The sequence below is a fragment of the Scomber japonicus genome, chromosome 11, assembly GCF_027409825.1.
Source record: "Scomber japonicus isolate fScoJap1 chromosome 11, fScoJap1.pri, whole genome shotgun sequence".
Taxonomy (NCBI): domain Eukaryota; kingdom Metazoa; phylum Chordata; class Actinopteri; order Scombriformes; family Scombridae; genus Scomber; species Scomber japonicus.
This window is the reverse complement of record NC_070588.1, coordinates 15,825,221-15,846,238: the sequence shown is the minus strand read 5'-3', so window position 1 is coordinate 15,846,238 and position 21,018 is coordinate 15,825,221. Positions and strand designations below refer to the sequence as shown.

The window sequence follows — 21,018 nt, the reverse complement described above, 5'->3', positions numbered from 1 at the left end:
AAGCAGACCATTTAGCCAGCAGCGGCTCTCAGGACTCCTTCTGATTCTCTAGCAGAGCTGGCGGGGGGGGAGAAGGTGGAGCGACATGTGTACATCTGTCACATTAGAGTGACAGCCCTTAACATTACCAGTGGCAATTGTGGTTGATGGTTCCCTAGAATGTTACTCCAATATAGTCTTAGCCAGTTTACAACCCACATTTACATATATCTTTTAATTTTAAAAAAAAATCACACTTTAAAATTGTATGTTTTAATGTTTCTGTTTTATGTAAAGCACATTGAGTTGCCATTGTGTATGAAATGCGCTATATAAATAAAACTGCCTTGCCTTGCCTTTAAAACTAAAAACAATGTATGGTTGAATTTGACCTATAGAGACACACCTCACATTTAACATGATTTACAAGTTTTCATAAATCAATCAACACCAGTGACTCATGACATTTGTGGTATAATGGGAATGCCATCTCATTCAACGAGGGAAGTACGTCTCAGGTGAATGATGACTTGGCCTCAAGTATTGCTGTGTTGAGCGACGTTACGTTTGGAATGTTCATAGTGGAGTCACTAAATATTATCAACCATCCATACGATAATCCCGTTGACACTTGAATGTGTAAAGTTGGCAGGTGAGGCCCTGGACTGTTGGACCGTTGGCATGTGAGGCCCTGAGAGGTAATAACGTCACGAGAGTCATCTGCACTATTCATCACCTAACTGTCACAGCATCTCTCAACAAGTTCAAACAGTAATACACATTAGAAATATTGATAAGTCATAGCTGTGCGTAGTTGTCACAATGACTAACAGCATACCTGAGATTCAGACAAGAAGCTGCATCCTGTATAGAAAAATCAGATCACCAGAACGACTGCCTTCCCTTTCACTGATGTTTTTTTTAGCCACACTAGCGGCGTGTCTCTAGAGATTGCAACGTCAGTCAGTTGGTTAGTCGATCCATCACTTTCATCAAACCTAACATTTCTCAACAACTATAGCATAGACTTCCATTCACTTTTTTTCCAGACATTCATGATCCCCAGAGGATGAATTGCAATGCTTTTGGTGATTCCTTGACACTCCATCTAGTGTCACAGTGATGTTGAGAAAAATAGCATGAAATTTGGTACATTCCCCACAGGATTTGTACGGATTTGAAGTAGCAAGCTAACCATAGACTGTCTATAAAGATGGACAAAGCAAGGTGTGATGTCAGCCGGTTTGAGGCCCAGAGCTGCAGATTTTTTTTTAATTGTTTGTTTTGTTTATTTGTTTGTATGTTTTATCATTGTAAAGCGTCCTTGGGTTTGTGAAAGACACTATATAAATCACATCTAGTATTATTATTATTATTATTATTATTAGATTATGGTAGGTCTAGCGGCTATTGATAGCATTGCACATTACGGTAGTTCCACTTGATGCTAAGATATCAAACTGAAATGGTGTGCACTGTCAACATTAGATGCTAAATATTAGTATGTTAGCATTGCCATTGTTAGCATATTAGAATACAGATATTAGCATTTAGCTTAAAGCAACACAGTTCCAAAGTAAGCCCCAGTGAGCCACTAATGTGTTTGCATACTCACATAACAAATAACAACCATAGCCTCTCTGAACATGTTTTTACATTTATATAATAATATATAATGGACACAAAATTGCAATATTGTAAACAGAACCAAAATAATCCCTCCAGTGTTTTCCCACATCCACAAAATTGTGTTCTTCTACTGGCTTAAGGAGAGACAAGTACCTGATTTTCCATGAAATTAAACTACAGGGCTTTTCCAATCTAGCATCACTCACCAGTCATAGCTAAATATCACTGCTCAACAACAAAATGACAGACACCCCATATACTACACCAGTGGCCTTATTACTCATGTGAGTCAACAGAAGCTGCAGACTTTTGTGCAAGCTGTCATCCTGTGCGTTGTCCTCATGGTGAAATGAACTTATCCAATTACTCTTTGCCTAATCAGGCTGTTTTGGTTCCTCTCCTCTTGCAGAGGTACTCCACAGTATAAACAGTTCACTTACGCCACACAGAAAGGGGCTAATCAGTGGAATTATTGTTTTGCTGCTCCAATTTACCAGCTCCCTGTTCAGCACTGATTGGAATGAAAATTTGCTATTGTGTCTGCATGAACTCAGAAAATATAATGCAATGTAATCATTTTGTTAGCTGCAAGAATATACATACATTATAAACAATTATGATGTACAGTTTTGACTAATCTCACTGTGTTTCAAATAGAAAATGCATTCTGTTGTTCAATGCAGCACATGTTAATTAGGAGCAAAGATGTTTAAAATGATCGATATAAATCATTGTTAATGAAAGCATTAGAAACTAATATATACCTGTAAATTTGTTTAAAATGTTATAAACAGCTAAATGAGGAACAAACATTTTATAGTATATTTTTTACTTTTGCAATTAACATTACAACTATTGTTATATATCCCTTAAAAAAAAGCTGATAAAAAAAATCAAATGCTTCCAAAGAGCAGCAGCTGATCACTATTTAGTCATCAGCTGACACTCTGCTCTGACTACTGCATATTCTAAAGTAATTTGCTTTAATTAATTTCGCCTAATTTAACATTCACATCTACTTTACCACGGTCCTATTCAAGGCTTAGAGCAGGAGAACAAATGCATGAGGTGAAAGAGAGAAGAGAAATCTGAGGGGGCAATCTCCACAATTAGTCCTTTAACAACTGGTTCTGGGTAGGGCTCCATGAAGACAGCTCTTATGAGGCTGCGGCGCCACACAAAGCCACATACAAGACAGTAAAACACACAGAAAAAGAAGAGGTTAGAAAGGCCCAGTTTTAGGAGTCAGATCTGTCTGACAATTTAAATTTAACTACTTTAGTTCCAATGCTGCATGTTTTGAAGACACTATTAACAGGTGCTCCTTTATTGACAGAACAAAAGGATTAGTCTCTGAAGGGTGAGTAGTGTTCAATGGCCCGATTAGGGATCAGGCTAAGCTCTGCAAAATTATAGACTTACAGCAGACCTGCAAGCTGGTGTTGCCTGAGAAGATATAACTCCATGAACCAACACTAAGAAATGAAAAGCATACAAGGAAAACAAATACATTTGAAGTATTTTGTTCATGTTTTTACATTAAGTTCATCATGCAGAATTCCACTGCAACACATTTAAAAACATATTAACAAACAAAAGTTTTAAAAGTATTTCTCTATTTTCAGGTTGTACAAGTTTAACACCTGAAAACACTGAGCGAGCTGGAGCTGGTTTATATCATTACTTTTCTCTGAGGTAGACAGACAAGGCAGTCATCTGAGTCAAGTAAAGATCAATACTGATTGAGCTACTTCCTCTGATGTTGCTACCTGGGAGGATATGTGGTCAACATAATTCAGTTAAATTACAGTATTCATTGACTTCTAACTTCCTGTGCATGTTTTCACATGCAAGATGGGTAAGAGCACATCTAAAGAACTTGCATTCCTTGAGCTGCTTTTAAAATGTTCATGCAAACTCAGTGCCGCAATTCTCCTGGTATTCAGGGCATTAAAAGCTATTTTATGAGTCTGTCAAGGAAAGCACATTATGGATGTCTTCACGGCATAAAAACACCGGCAATGTACACAAGCGTATTTATGTTCATTCAGGAAACATCTTCTTGACATTCATTTTAGGATACATGAAATTGACAGCAATTTGTAGTGTGCTACTACTGTAACAGAGTTTGTGGCATATTCAGCCTTGTTTCTTTGCGTATTTCAATTATGGCAAATGCATTAGCTGCTAAAAAGCCGTTTGACACCAGAAAATGGCATTTTTGAGCCCTTCAGGAGATACACTCATGTTTTCTACATGATCCCATCTTTCAAAATAGATCACAGTGAAATCACAGTGCTCGATAGTATGAATATCAGTACCTCGCAAGGTGTTTCCAATTCCTATGTAATCTACTGTCAGTTGCAATGTCTCAAACTGAGAATTACAGGTGTATCTTGCCGCCCCGCAACCCCCCCCCCCCGCCTACGCACACACAAACACACATACACAGCTTCATGCAGGGGATAGCCATGCAGAAAAGCCTGATGTGTGTGCGGTTGAAAGTGAAAGTACTGTGGAGCCTCCAGTTTCCATGAACTCTGACAGAAAACAACAGTGTTAATTCCCTTATCATTAGCTTAACCTCTGACATTCCATTTATTTTGTTAAACCACAGAGCAGCAGAGGGCCTTGATTGAAAGCAACTGTCATATGCACGCTGCTGTTGTCCCACACCATTCGGAGAACAAACCTTTTTAGATCCTTAACTACTATAGTGCTGCTGATTGCACAGGCACCAGCAATTTCCTAACCAACCACCACCTGAACAATGATGTGTTCAGCTTTCAGGCCCTCCAGCCTTTCAAAGGTGAATCATTTCACAGTTTGGAACGAGATCTCCATAGCAACTCCTCTTTGAAGGGTTTAGAATCACCATCCAATAATTCTATGATCATCGGGCCTTTCCATTCCCAGTGGTTCTTTTCACAGCGGACAGGCAAGGGGGGGCATGAGGAGGAAGCAGGAAGATTCTACAGTCTATTTCAGGCAATTCATCTTGCAGCCCCATTAGAATTCAAAATATTGCGACCTTCAATCACCGAGCATGTTATCTGGAGCTGTGGTGATCTCCAGTCAAGATGGGTAGACATTTTGCTCTAATCATCCACGATGAGTGGAGGCTGACAAAAACTCTTCATTCTCGCTGAAGCAAAATGCTCATTTAAATGCCGTGACAGCAGCCTGAAAACACACAAAGGGAGGCTGATCCCACCACAGCTGATCAGATTTAGAATTGTGGTATTGGTTAAAACAACAACTAACATAAACAAAGAACCACATGCAACACAGGGCAGTGTATTTTTCTGACTGATTTACAAAATTACAAGAGAAGACAAACAAAAAAGTCAGGTGCTACAACCTGGTGGGAACTGCTGTACAACACAAAGTGTATTGTAAAATAGTCAAATAACTGAATCTATAGACATGTGTATATGGACATGAATTTTTTTCATGACACAACTTTCAAGTTAATGTATTTCAGTTTCTTTTTCTTTTTCTGACAGTTGGCTTGGGAGCATAGAAGCTGTATATATATATATATATATACATATATATATAAAGACAACATCATTTGTCAGCATTTTCAAAAACCATTACACATCACTGTTAAAAAATGATTATGTTTACTGATGTGACAATGCTGTGGTTAGATTTAAGAATAAAAAGCCTAAGGTTAGGGAAAGATCATGGGTCAGGTTAAAATAATCTATTAAAAACATAGTTTGGGTTAAAGTTACTACTTCAGTTATGTTAGGCAACCTTCATTGTCATGGCAACAGTAAACACCATAACAATAATAGTTTGTTTTTTTAAACTTTCCCGACTTACATTTGGACATGAAACTTGCGGTTGGAAGTGGGAGGTGAACCACAGTCTGCTGCAGCAGGGTCCACTAGTCCACTTTTTGCAAATTAGCATCTAACCAGCCAACCTGCCCAATATGGGAATCTGTTCACCTTATGACCTCAAACCTGGTGCAGGCATGAGATATACTTCCAATTAAAATACATTTGAAAGTTTTGCTTAGTGTCATGAAAACAATGGATGATTTCAATTGCTGTGATATTGGGTTGTAATATTTTATTAGTTTTCATGACAACAACTCCCATGAGAAGACCAAATCCAACAATGAATTGATCCTTCTTATCTATGTAGCCAAAACCTGACATAGTTCATTCCTCTGTGTCATATCCAAAACCAATTGTGATATTTGGGTAAATATAACATGTTTCTACATTATGATAAACACGACTGCTGCAGTTTGTGAGTCAGCCTCACTTACCATTTACTCTTCTTTGAGAAACTTTACTAAAACCTACAGTGTTCAGCTGTTTAAGGGCCTTACTTTGACTTTTTAAAAAAATTGGTGAGCTGTTTCTAAAGATTTATCTCTTCCGGCGAGGAGATCTGTGAGTATTGAGAGACGGACCAACATATTGATTGTTTTAGTCTTATTGGCAATAAAGAAGATATAGAACAATTTCAGCCTTATAAATCTGTTAAAAAAGAACAATATTATTGAATAGCTACTATTGGTTGTCTGAATGAATACATTGACGCAACATGAGACTCAGCAAGTGAATTGCTGACACATTCACTCATTGCCTGGTCTGTTTAGATAGTTACACACATGGAAGTCACTGGGCTGCGTTAGTTATTTTGGATGTCTGTCAGTTTGGGAATCTGGGAGCTGGTGAGTGATTTACAAAATTCTTGGAGAGCAGCCATTACTGGCGTCAGTGGTGAAGCAGGATGGCCATAAATCATCTCTGTCTGAATAGTCAATCCAGTTTGTTCTTAACGCCTGTAGCTAAACAATCAGGTTGATTTGTTCACTGCAAGCGATTAGTGGAGTGTGGGCTGATGTCTGAATGAAGGCAAAACCCAACACAAATACAGCATCCTACCGGATTAGGCAACTTGATAGCCAACTAATTCAATCATTCACGCTTTACCATCAGATTTGGATATTCATCAGGCAATAATGATTCATGTGGAGGTCACAGAAGATATTTAAGCTCTTTAGATAGTTAATTTTCTAGAGGTGAGATAACAGGACCAAATTCTGATAAGACACAATTATTGGTGTCTAATGTTGCTGACTGACATTAGCCCCATCACCAAAAACTGAAATAGACAATTAAGACCTGCTAACACCCCTACAGTGTGTGACAAGTGTTTTCATACACAAACTAACACTAGATAGCAATTAAATCCCTAACCCTAATATTGATTGAGAACAATATTCATGACAACATTGCACATAAATACTGATTTAAATTTCACACTGTGTTTATGCAGTTTTGTATGTGATACAGGTTCTGTCCATCTGAACTAAAATATTAGCTCACTGGGTATTAGTGTGTCAGATGTAAAAGCTGCTGTTACCATGCAAGTCTGGGTTACATTCACAGTTTGTGAATATTCATAATGGGAATGTTTACAGGTTTGATATTATGCTCATTTGTTTTCATGCTGAGAATTAGATGAGAAGATCGAGGGCCACTTATACCATTTATATCGTGGATATGAAGTTGCGCAACAACCAGTTTAGCTTAGCTTACCATAAAGGCTAACGAAATCCACCTACCAGAAGGCCTAAATCTCACTAATAAACATGATATATTTTATTTGTTTAATCCATAGAAAAAGTTATGGGTTTACAGGGAGTTATACAGCAGAATATTTATTTGCCAGGAGCAGTGACTTTCGGGAAATTTGTCGTCACTGTGAGGTACAAACAGTCTCCAGGCTAGCTGGTTCCCCCAGTGCTGCTCACTGGTGAGCTTAGCTTATGGTTGAGTAAGCTTTATAGTTAACAGAATGGTAATGTTAATCTTGTCATCCAACTCTCTGCAGAAAAGCAAATAACCAAACCATTTCTTAAAATAAGGACATCAATAGCTCAAGTACTCACCAGAAAACATTATGAGAAAAAATAAAAAAGGTACTAATGTAAGGTCCAGTACGTAACCCTAATAGAAATCAGTGGACAACAAACTGCAACTAACAGCGATTTTTATTATTGATTAATCCCAGTTATTTCTTAATCAATCATCTGGTTGATCTAATGTCATAAAACTGTGTAAAATGTCCATCACAGTTTCAGAGAGCCCAAGGTGACATCTTCAAATATGTTGTTTTGTCCAACCAACAGTCCAATATTTGATTATCAAATTAGTTGCTGTTTATTTAGTTAATCGAGTCAATTGACTAATCAGTTAATAGACTAAAGTGTTACTACTCTAAAAAACTAATATTTCCAATGTAATTCAACATCAACATTATTTCCTTTAAATTTATTACCATTGCTTAATAAAATGGGAAGATATTCTTCTGTCTTCTTCAGGCAGTAGAAGAGGAGAGAGAGGAAACCTTAACTTAACTAGAATTCAGGTGCTGAAAGCATGAATATCACAGTATAGAGAAGAGTCTATACCAAAAATAACAGCTACTTTCTGCCCACAACCACAGCAAGTCCCTTAAGATTAAATATGAGTATCTCAAGGCTAGACTCTTACTGAGTGTCGCGCGACCGTAAATAAGTATTCGTTAGAAGTGAACTAGAGGTATCCTGCGGTGATGGGGGGGAGACACTGTGTGAGCATTCAAACATCTAATTGCTGGAAACCAAACATTTGGGAATAAGGCCAGGTGAGCTGGCAGAGTTGCTAGCGGGGAACAGAAGAGTAGATGAAGTAGAACATGTCTGTGTCTTGTCTCAGACAGTGAGGATCCAACAGCGTTCCAGTCACTGCAGAAGCACTGGGAACACTTAGCCTGCAAACCATTTTGATATGAGACCAGGGAACACCGGGCATTCAACAGAATCAGCTTTCAGGATGTCATCATGTGCCTTAATAGTTTTTGGAAGGTTTTGTTGAAAGTAAATCCACTGTTTACACAGGCTTTTCAAAGCCATTAGAGGTTGAAATATATTCATAACGTGCTAACTACTGCAGAGCTGTGTGACATACATCAAGAGGAAAATCCAGTCAGACCACTCCCTGGGAAAAAGTTATACATTCACATTCAACCTTTTGCCTATTTTTCAAATTTCCCAACTTCACAACACAGAGGACCGTAACCCAAGAAAAAGAATCAAAGACCATAACATGATTACCTCAATGATTTCATAGACAGAACTGGCAGATACTTGAGGTGGATCTCATCAGTTTGACAAGACTTCCGACTTAATTTCATCACACTCAGGTCATCTTCTTGTGTTTATGATCACAAAATGACGCTGAGAATCTTTCTGTGGTACAAACCCTTCTGCTAATTCACAGACAAAAAGACATACCAATCCAGACATGAACGAATGTGATCCCCTCACAACCATATAATCAAGCTAAATAAAAGCAGTGGCTTCAACGCTGCCAGACACCAGATAGATATAATTACAAAACTAAACCAGCTATGTTTAATGGTTAACTTGTGAAACATACCACATTGTTTCCAAGGACTTTGCAAGAGTGGAAACAATGGCATGCCAGAGCAGAGAGATGTAAACACACACAAGACGAAGCTTTCAATCATTTGATTTCTGGCAGTTGTGGATGTGTGTGTCTTCTTTGTGTAAGTAGAAACAAAAGGGTTGGTTTTGGATGATGATCTGTCTTATACATTTGGCCAAGAACAAAAGAACTGTGTGTGTTTTATACAAAAACATACAATACACAAATAATGATAATGAAGTATATAACACATCATATCAGTTTTTGCCCCCAAAACTGTAAGGAAAATGAACAGATTAATTATAATTATTCTAAAAGAAAAAACCTTGCAAGAATAAGACTGCTGATGTCATTTACATTACTAGCAACAAATTCTTATAAGACCTTTATTTTCATGGTTAAAACTACAATCACTTGGTTCAGGTTTGGGAACAACCTCTGCCATAGTTACAGTAGATGACAGCATTGTTGACCATCATACAGCAGTCTCCTATGTTAAAATCCAAAGTTTAGTTTTCCCAACCATCAGCCTCCTCCCTCAATGTCTCACTATTTCCTTCTTTCGACAAGAATGATCATTCCTATGGTTGCTTGAGGGCTTTTTTCACTAAAGCGTAAACATAGTCGTTTTTTGCCATTTGCTGCAATGATTGATGCTCTACTGTTTCTTGGGAGGACAGTCTCCCTGGGTAAAATGTCCATTATGATAAACATGGGCACTGTAGTTTATTTTGAGTACCAACACCATTCTGGTGTTGTAAATATTCACTTAAGCACCAAATGTGTATTAATCTGTATAGCTGAAAATAGTCTGGAAACAAATGTTGTGTTTATTTTTGTGTGAATATTGTTTTCTAGTAGCTGCATTACCAGTTGCCCATTCTTTATAAAAATGAAACAATTTGAAAGAATTGAGAGGGATTAACACTGTTGTTTTTGATCATTTCATGGAATTTCCTGACAATAAGAAAAATAAAGAATAGATCCAACCTTATCCATTAACTCCTTTATTTTAGTGAAAGATAATTAAAAACTAAACTGATAATACTTTATCTCACCTGACATGTCTTGTGCACTCTGACACTTACAGTGGGTGATCTTCCAGTTCTCTCAAACTACACAGAGTCGTCATGCAGAAAAGGTTATTTGAAAACTGCGCTGAAACAGAAGTAATACACTTGTCAGTGTGTACACTAGGACAATATGGCAAAATGGTCTTAATCTTAACCCTTTCTGTCTGTCCGTCCTATGACTGTCACTACCTAGTCTAATCAGAGCTCCTTTCACACAGTATGAAAGTCAATAACAGTATACAATGAGTAAACAAATCCAGCTAATTTTAGAAAGACCGCTGTATTCATTTCAGTGGCTGCGATTTGAATTATTCTAGCATGTAACACTTTAATCGTCTAAGACAAGGAGATGTCAGAGACACAGAAGAACTTGAGGCACAAGAAGACCTAGAGAGTCATTTGAATGCTGTCTTAGTGATGGACACACAGTTTGCTGCATGGGGACAATTTGTTGACCTAATTACGTCTGGGTATTCACAGAGTTGAAAGTATTTCAACCAAATATACAGCTTTACTTTTACTACTATTATTACTATTAATGTTATGAAAACTATAATTATTACTGTGGTGGCAAAAGTAGTGCATAATTTGAATTATTGTTTTGAGTAATGTTACAAATAGCAAGGCGTGAAGACACAAAAATGTAAAGCAGAATAAAAGGAGACCTTCACTCCAATAAAATGTTAACTTACTTACCTCTATCCACTCAAACTTAATCAAAAGTAGCATTGGGAATGTTATTATAATAATATGTGGTGCTTCATCTCAACAGTCCTGTGATGCTTCCAAACCTCAGAAAAATGCTACTGATACTAGTGTGAAGCCTAAACCAGGCACAGACCCTTTCACTCCCCACTTCTGTGATTCTCACTCAGGGAGCCTCCCAGTAGGAATGTGGGGTTTGGTCGGACTTCATTAATTCTGACTGTTATGTTGATCTTGGCACCCACCACATGAGATACCCTGCTAGAAAAAACTGCACCACAACTAACGCCTCTGCTTTCTTTTTTCTTTTTTTTTTTTTAAAGTTGGTGCTGGAGCCGTTAAGCATGACCAAATGTTGCGGATGCAATGTAGCTTCAGCTGTACAATATCACATATACAACTGAAAAAATAGGTTTTATGTGATGTGTTGATGATTCAAAATCATCAAAAGGAAAGCAACTGTCAACCTGTGACTCACGTGTCATGTGGAAGATGCTGTCGCAGGCGCTGATATGGGACAGGAAGGCATTTCCCAGGCCTTGGCCAGCATGAGCACCTTTCACCAGACCAGCAATATCTACAACATTAAGGAACGCCGGGACTTTGCTGCAACCCAGGAAGTAAAAGGAGAAAACAAAGGTTATTTGACGATTTAAACACTATCAGTAATATTTGAAAAAAACAGAAACCACGTGTCCTGAAATTCAACATAACAGTGATATATTACATTTATTAAAATTTTAATTGTTGTTGAGGTTGTGTCAGATTCAGTTGATCCTGAATAAACTCTGATTTGTGATTGGTTGTTTTTTCCTGACAGCTGAGCTAGTGTAATTTGTGATGTTGTGTTGGACTGTATTATATTGTAAGATATATTGTAAGGTGTTTTGAACAGACTGTTTCTTCATAAGTTTAAAAGTGGTGGGCAAGATACCAGAGATTCTTTTAAATATGTTATTTAATGCAAAACTCAACACGTACCATAGAATTGAGACAACACAGACAGTAATAGAGTAATCTTAAACAAAGGGAGCATTTTAAAGGATAAGGCTGGTGTTATTTCATAATTTTCCTTTTGCCGATAAATTACATTAAATTATGGTTTTCTTTCCTTCGCTGTCTGTGGCTCTCAGCCCCAATTGAAGACATAAATAAATCTTTACTAATAAAACAAAAATACATATTTTTTAAAATGCCAGTAATTTACTAAAAGAGCTGTTGTTTTTAGAAAATGCCAGTCAAACACAAGTAAATAATGACTATTTTCAGTTGCAGATTAATACACATTTGGTGCACTAAAATTTAAGGCAACAGGATATTTTTTGTTGGACATTCACAATGCTGATGTTCATGGTAATGAAGGAAGGTGTCTGTCTAACAGAGTGGCTTACTGATATGTTTTCAAATGTTTTTGGACAAGAATAGAGATCTGCAGCACAGACGAATAAGCTACATCACAAGAAATGTTTGTAAGATTGTTGGTTTTGGTCTTTTCACTGGATGTTTTCTACAATAAGAAATAAATAGAACAGCACTGTCCTTATCCTTTGAGACAGGCAGTTATTTTGCAATGCATTTAATCACAGCAAGTATTTTTATTTTTATGAATACTGGTGTATTTGTTTATAAAAAGGAATGGGAAAATGTTATGGTTTTGCATGTGCTTAACTTTCACTTTAGAGCATATACAACATAAGTAGAGCAGATGTACGCACACATCAGTGAGATTCATAGTGCCATTGGAAAAGCAGGAACTTAGTTCTTGCAACTCTAGTGGAATATACATATACTGTGCTATTCAACATACCAATTATTGCCAGTCCAAGAGAGATATCTCACTAGTAATTTGTCAGTCACACAGAAAATCTGAGTTCAACCTGCTTTAACAGCTTCTATGAATGTATATGATAACCAGGTATTGAAGGTTCAGATGCTTCAGGTTTTTCTTTGGCAGAAAACCTCGGAGTACAGCAGCAATCATACATCATATACACAAACTGGTAGCTACATGTCAACAACATTGTTATATGTTTTCTCATACCTATAGCAAGGAGACTGGCGGAGACTACAGATCTGAAGTGTGAATAATATGTGAACGATGAGACCCCATACCTGGCAGGTTTGTGGAATTGGCAGAGGAAATCATAGCGTTCATCTGGAATGGGCACTCTGCTTTCATTTGGGTCAATGGTGCAGAAGGGGAAATTTTCAGCTGCTGCCTGACTCTTTGTCAGCACGTTGAAAAAGGTTGACTTCCTGAAAATATAAAGAGCAGTGAGGTCAATCCATTCAAAAGTGCTACAGTAGAACCTGGTGGTTTGATAGTATAATCCTGAAACACTTCAGTACGTTATGCAAGAATGGCTTTATATTTTTATGTTTTCCACAAGAAAGAAAAAAGGTTATTGTAAAGGATTTAATATTTCAGCACTTGATTCAAAAATACTCTAAAATTCTATGGCCAATTACAAGGTCAGATAATCCCGTAATAGATCAATTGTACATGGAATCGAGGGGCAAATTACATTTCTTATAGATCTCAGCTGTTGAACGGGATCAGCCAAATGCCACCCCATGTTGTGATCATAGAGAGATTTATTTTCTATGGCACAAGCAGCTCAAGTGTTCTTCAAAATCTACAGACAATGGTAAGTGTCTAAGAGTAATAATGGCATGGCGGTTAACTATAATCCAAGACTTTCCATCGTTATCCCCTCAGTCAGTGCTTCACATTGAAATGATTGTTTGCTAAGTCCTATAGGCACAAAATTGCTCAAGATTGCTAAAGTGCATGCATTAATTCGTTAAAGCTAGATTGTTTCTAACATACTCAATGGCTTCCTTGGGTCAGCTTGAAGAAAAGAAGAAAAACAATCCACATTAATGCCACAACCACCATCAGGTGTGAAAATGGATGTAAGAATATAAAAGATTACTAAGCAAAGTGTTTACTTACTTAAACACAAATTAGAGAGTAATCACTGAAAAAAAGTATGTGTATTGAGAAGTTTGCAGCCACATTTCAGCAGTGTTTCTCCACTGGTGGGGGGGGGGGGGGGGTGGAGATTCCTACATTCAGGAAGACAAGTTAAGTTGTTCAGTTTTGCGATGACCACTGACCAATCACCATGAAAACTGTGCAAAACCCCACGGTGAAGACAGTCAAAGATAGTTGAAAGCAGCACAGAAAGCAATTTCGCGAACCTTGTCTCAAAATACTATAACTTTCTAGTTATGCTTAGATTAAAGCATAACTTATAAAACATACAAAGTTAAGGCTAAGAAAAAAAGGGAACTGTATGGTCAATGTAGGTACAGCTGAATTTGTTATCTGGCATATTCCCTTTTACACATATATATTTCTTTACAGGGGTCAGGCTGCAGGGTTAGCTACCTATTTATGTGAATAACAGTCTATATAATAAATGGCAACACCTTTAGCTTCTGGGAGGCTGTGGTTCAGGAGGTAAAGCGGGTTGTGCACCACTCAGAAGGTCGGTGGTTCGATCCCCAGCTCCTCCAGTCTGCATGTCGAAGTGCCTTTGAGAAAGACACTAAACACCAAATTGTGTGTGTGAATAGGTGAGTGCGCATTAGAAACACTGTAAAATGCTTTGGATAAAAAGCACTATATCACCCCTGATGAGCAGGTTGGCACCTTGCATGGCAGCCCCTGCCATCAGCGTATGAATATGTGTGTGTGAATGGCTGAATGTTGGCATGTGTTGTAAAGTGCTTTGAGTGGTCGGTAGACTAGAAAACCACTATATAAATGCCGTCCATTTAGCATTTAGTTAGTTTGCCAGCTTGAATCAAGATGTGAGACTCTTTGTTTTTCTGCTTGAATGCCTTGTTAATCTCAATCATCTTGGTTAATTCAGTTCCTCAATGACACTGTTAAATTGTTTCGCAGAGCCCTCCAGATATCTGCTCTGTATAACTGAACGGTAGAAAAATCCCAGGCTAGCTGTACAGTAAGAATAACACAGGAGTGTGTCTGTTAAAGCAGCCTCACATTTTATATTAGACTGAAATGTCAGGGGAAAAAAAGATATATATACACAGAAAGATTAGCAACATAGTGGGCTTTGGGGACTTAATGGAAATTCACAACATACACATAGTTATTACTTAGAGATACATTTTTAATCATTGGCTCCTTAATTTATATCTCCTATATGTCCTTAAATTTTAACATTTATTAGCATTATAACACCCCATATTGTATTAGTAGGCCAGTATAGTGTTAGTCAACAATAGCATTTCTCCTATGAAGACATGTTTTATATTATTATAACTGTGGTTTACTGTATTGTCATATGTTATCTGGTTATATACACACATCCAGTTGTAGGTGAACAGGAGCGGTTATCGGTGTTGACAAATACATTAGTAAACACTTACAGTATATCTGATCATAACTGCATTATATTGTGATATAAACCATTCATTATCTGTTTATATGTTGCTTATAGATTCTAAGTAGGGGGACTTAAAATAAAGTGTTACCAGTGAAAGGTAGGCACCACTCTGTATGTCTGGCATTAAATACATTCCAGTCTAAGTGAACTGGAGGAGAGTTTTAAGAATGACTTGAGGCAGTCATGGCAAGTCCTGTCCTGTGTATACTGCACTTTATATCCCAATAAGGGGTTAAATCGACAAGACTAAACTTTGAGCTGGAAGAGTGGCAGTAAGTAGGACATGTGCCGTGTGTCTAAGTGTATGAATAGCTGCGAAGTCGGCTGCATCACACTCTCAAGTTTTCCATGTTTGAAGAATGGTCAGTTACGCCCAAGTAACAGCAGGCTTAGCATCTGAACATGGTTCATTCATGAAGAAACCACAGGAGTCCTGACGAGTTGTACTTTGACACAAACGTAGTATGGCAGCCCACAACCTCAATGAGTTCTACTTCTTGAACCGGGAAGAAATTGTGGTTTTGGTGGGGTACGAAATGAAAACACTGGATACTAGAATCAGATGTTTGCGCAATAAACTGCACAATCTGACAAAACAGCTGTTGATACACACTATATGTGAAGCAGCACAAACTTCTGTAGGAAACTTAATGTGTATATGCTATTTTTTCTACATTATCAATATCTACATCTAAATATATATTTAATTAATGCAGAAAAACACCCCAAGCCTGTCTAAAAGTCTGTGACCCCAATTTGACAGATTACAATATACTAATTGGATCACTGCATTACCAAACCTGCAGTTTCCAGGTATTACAAAACTTTCTAAGCTGCTTGAAAACAATTGTTCTGATGTAAATTAGAACAAATTGTCTTTATGGAGCAGCAAAGAAGAAACTGTCAACTGAACATTAGATGACCTATCACTGTAGCCCTTTCTGTGGCTGGAAGGGGGCTACAGGAAAGTCATGTAAGGGTCTGCACTGTGATTACACTCTGTCACTGATGTTGCTGAAGGTCTTGGTGGATGCTGACAAGGTGGATCTGTCTGACCAGGTCTGACATGCCAGACAGTGTGTCAGCCTCCTAACACACTTCAGCCATGCCGCACATGACTACAGCAAGGATGCTTGTCAAGTTGTCTACCTTAACGATAAAAATCTCTCACAGGGAAACAGTTTAAGATACTGAGTAACTCTCTGACTCCTCACTTGTCATAAAACAGGTTCATATTTTAGAGAAATGTTTAAATTGATGTGCGATAACCATTGAAATAATCATAGATGCTCCAAGTTATTGACCAACAGCTATGTGAGAACACCTCAAATACACATTTTTACATACTTCACCTTTCCTGCATCAACACCTTTAGTAGTTTGTCTTTATGGCAAAGTATCATCTTTTTATTTTCACCACTTTGCTCACTGTAAACTCCATTTACATATATTCCTCAAACCCATCTTCACCACTTACTGTACATAATATATGCAGACTCTTTCACTGCTCCTATAATCACACTATTTGACATAGAAGAAAGAGGCAAGATCCGGGACTCCATTTCGCATCCTGTAACTTTAAAAAACAGACTACGTCTACCAGAATTTCATCTTCTTTGAGTTTGCATTCCTTTAGTTTACCGGGCTAAAAGGAACGTTTAAGGGTTACTTAGAAAAGATTACATCATAACCATGCATACATGAAAGACACCAATGAATCTCACACATTTAAACTCATGCTGAAAACCTGTTGTCCACTCAGAGGGGAAAAATAGACAAATACACAACAGGGTACTTTTTGTCAGGGAATTCAATTCTAAAATACGTGTATGTTTGTGTTGCTTAAGACAAGCAAGTGAATCTTACATGATTTCCATCTGCGGTCTCTGTTAAAATAAGAGTAGTATGATTTTTTTTTCTTGAATGCATAACAGAGACTGGCCTGCCAGGAAGCTCAGTGGTAAGCACTGAAAGTCCGAGGTTTATGGTCTTCTTGTGATTGAGTGAGTTTCCACTGACTCCTCAGATTTTCTCCCACAGTTCAAAGACTGAAGACGTAGGTTAAGGGGAAGTGGAAACTCTAAATATTATATGTGACGGTGACAGTGTGTTTGTTTGTTTACAGTTTGTGTTTTCCCTGTGATTTGCTGGATGAACTGCAGCTTTTGAACAGAATGCCCAGTGCAGGTATTTAAAATGAATGAATGAAAATCCAGGTTTTTTAAGGCTTTTCCTTCATTGAAGATTCTTTCGTGATTGATAGTAGAGTAGTAGAAAGAATATAGGCTCATTTTGGCTTGCTGTCATACAGTTTTATTCAAATGTAGATGGATCATGACAAGATAAAGATATCACCAAGCAAGAGCAAGATGTCACACTGCTGTAATAATACATTCAATTATTAAATTATTATTCATAAATTTAACTTTCCATGTTTACCACAAGATATAAGGATACCTACAACATACTGGTATAGCATATATTGCAAAATGATCAAAACTTAAACTATTATATTAAAACCATATTTTTGACGTGCTACAAATCTTTTAAGTCAGAGTTGATTACCCTCAATCGTAACACTTGTCATGAATCATGTGCATGTGTCATTCTTCTTGTTTCAGGGCAACGTGTGGCATGCAGACGGTGTGAAAGCTCCTTTCATAGAAACCTGTTGTTAAATATTCTTATTGAGTCTGCAGTTTTCTACATACATTTATATAAATTTTGCATATGTTGAAACTTTACACATCTTTACATTTTATGTGTCAAATGTGTCATGCACTCTATGACTGTACTCAGTTTACATGCTGCCTTATATGCACTTATATTTATGGCATCATGGAAGGCAAATATACCAGTAGTACAGACTCGGACAGAGCACATGCTGCAGCATGCAATGCATGGTGAGAAGACTACGCAAGTTTATTTGTATAGCACATTTTAACAATGAAGCAATTCAAAGGGCTTTACATGAATTATAAAAGGCATCAAGACAGACTGTAAAATCATCACAAGTAGATATAAAAAGACACTTAAATACCACAGTATGTATGTAAATGTAAAGCTTTTGCTTACCCTACATTGGGAAGGCCGACAATCCCTATTTTCAGTGATGTGCCAAACCTTCCAATCAGTGGTGGTGGCTTTAGTTCATCATTTCCCTTTCCCTGTAAAGACAATGAGGCGATGTCTCTCGTCAGAATGAGCACTTGCCATTACATAATATACAATGCATGCTCATTTTTAGAACAGAGCTGTTCCTTAACAAAACACACCTTCTTCGGAGCCATCTCTCACACCTAAGTTTTTGCTGACTTCCACAACAGCTCACCAGTGTGGAGAAATATACACTCATTTACAGAAAACGGGCTAAGCTAAGTCCCCCAAAATGTAACCAGTCGACTGCACTTGAACTGGCTCGCTACCCACTCTCAAAATAGAACATGCAGCTTCTGGAAATGAAAGTTGACACTGTAAGCTGGCGAGCTGACCTCTACTTCCTAATTTAGCTGTCGATGTTACCAATGCAGGTTGATGAGCTGCTCTGAGATCAATCTTGCACAGAGCTGTTGGTTTAAACGTGGGTATTGAAAGTGTAGTTAATCTTTATCGAAGATTTGACTGTTGTCAACAGCTGCCTGCTTTGAATTAACATCTGAATCATTAGTCTCGACAGCCGTCTAACTGAAGACATCCATATGTTGCATCTCTACACAGACAGATCCAAGCAATTTTACCATGTCCCCTTGCTTTATAGTGCGTTAACTTCAAACAGCAATAATATTCACTGCTGAGCAAATGTTTATTTCACTCTGCACTTTAAAGCATGTCAGTTCTATTTCCTAAACAATGACCTGACAACCTTTACGCATAAACTGCTGCAAAAGGCTGGAAATGATAGAACAAATGCATGACAAATGTAGACATTGTCATTTAAAGGCACCCGTAACAAAACAAAGAAACAAACTGAACTAATGTCACATTCCAAAAATATCTGCAGGAAAAACAAGATATAAATATTCATACTTGTGCTCACTTTATCTTTTTACTGAGTTTCCTCTGATCTACTGATACAAGTGCAGTCATTAGATAACAATACACAGTCTCAGCACCACTGAAATAAAGTATAACATCCTTGCAGTCATAGTTTCATCCAACCCCCATTTGAGAGAGAAACAGGTGTAGCCACAGGAGCACACAAAATTACGACAATTAGTTAAATGTCCTCAAATAAACTTCCCTCAGCAGAAATACAAATTAAAGCACACAGGGGCACAACCAAAAAACCATTGGCCAATCCTGCAAGCCTGTCTGGTTCAACATACAGAAAATGAGCCTCTAATAATCTGTATTTGAGGCAAGTGAGGCTGCCTTTGTAGAAAGAATTTAAATGAATAGGTCTGAATTAATCATTTATCTTTTGTTGATGGATGCACCCCCACTTAGACTCATCACAATAGATGCAGAGCATTTTGTTCGACCAAATAAATCATTCCCATTGTTTAAGGTACATTGATCAATCTAATGGCTTGTAATAGGCTCCTAATTGCCACAGAGAAGTGCTCACAAATGGAGTCCAGAATTACAGATTCAACTCAAAATTCTCACTTGAATGACATGGCAAGATCATGCTCTGCCTTTTTGTCACAAGTAAACATCTAAAAAATAATAAAATAAAAAAATCAGCATTATTTTTTATTATTCTAGGTTCATGTGGTAAATACATTTCCCACCAAAATGATTTAAGGGGATGTATATAAAAAGACATTAATTGATAAATAGAGATCTTGTGAATCAGATTTCTTTGTCAAGACTTGGAAGCGTTATTAATCTGAACGGTCACACTGATCCTCATTAAGACAATACTACAGAAAGAATCAGCAGAATATTCATATCTGAACAAACAGACCAAAAACTGTATTATTGAATTACCTATCTAATATTAAAGACTAATCAACCCGGTCAATTTCTGTTTTGTTTTTGTTTGTTTTTTTTCATTTTAAAAAATACCTTCATCAAAGGATAAATCTATTGTCCGATTTTTTATCATAATGAAAAGAAATGCCCTCACACTCTGCGTTCATTTTCATTTAACGCCCGAATTAATTTACCTTTTCAAGCAACAATCAACTTTGTTTATGTAGAACAGACATTTAATACCGTTAACAGCACTCTGCCAAATTGTCATGATTGCAAAAATGATTCAATTTTCTTGGCAGCGCCCGGTATTTGATGAGACTGATTTTTATTCACCCTTCCAGAGGTGGGGTTTTAAAGAAGAAGAAAAAAAAAGAGTATTTGAACAAATTGCGGCTGTGTTGACTGGCAGCATTCACACTCTATAATGGAGCATTATTTGCCCGTTTTGAATACTGTAATGCACATCTTTCGGTCAAGCCTTTCTCTGGAAAATTGCTTTAACTTTTAAAAGGATGATGATTCACATCAGAACAGGTCAATTTTACATTATGCCATTATCCCTGAGCGCTTTAACAAGCTATGGAATATCCTGCTTTATTGAATTGTGATATTCAAAGAAAAAATATGAGTCGCAAGTTTAGGAAAATTGGTGAAACAACGTCATCTTTTTAATTGTTCACAATTAATCAAGTATGCGATTTGGCCGGCATGAAATTTAATTCCTCAGCTACAAAACAAGGCATCGAGCCTCTTGTTAAATCACTGTGATGGAGATGACTGGCGGCCTTTCAGCAGGCGTCCCCTGGATGCTGAAACTTTTTGCTGCTTACAC

General features: G+C 37.4%; 1 protein-coding gene across 1 annotated transcript in view; it reads right to left on the bottom strand.

Annotated features, from left to right (window-relative positions):
* The window catches only part of LOC128368368 (obg-like ATPase 1), a 44,835-nt gene extending 26,279 nt beyond the window's left edge, over positions 1-18,556 (bottom strand). The window contains exons 1-4 of the mRNA XM_053329157.1: positions 18,542-18,556; positions 18,342-18,433; positions 12,959-13,102; positions 11,325-11,452 (exon numbers count right to left, since the gene is read on the bottom strand). Coding sequence (XP_053185132.1) covers positions 11,325-11,452; positions 12,959-13,102; positions 18,342-18,433; positions 18,542-18,556 — 379 coding nt within the window. The remainder of the gene's footprint in view (positions 1-11,324; positions 11,453-12,958; positions 13,103-18,341; positions 18,434-18,541) is intronic.
* Between the last annotated feature and the right edge of the window lie 2,462 nt (positions 18,557-21,018).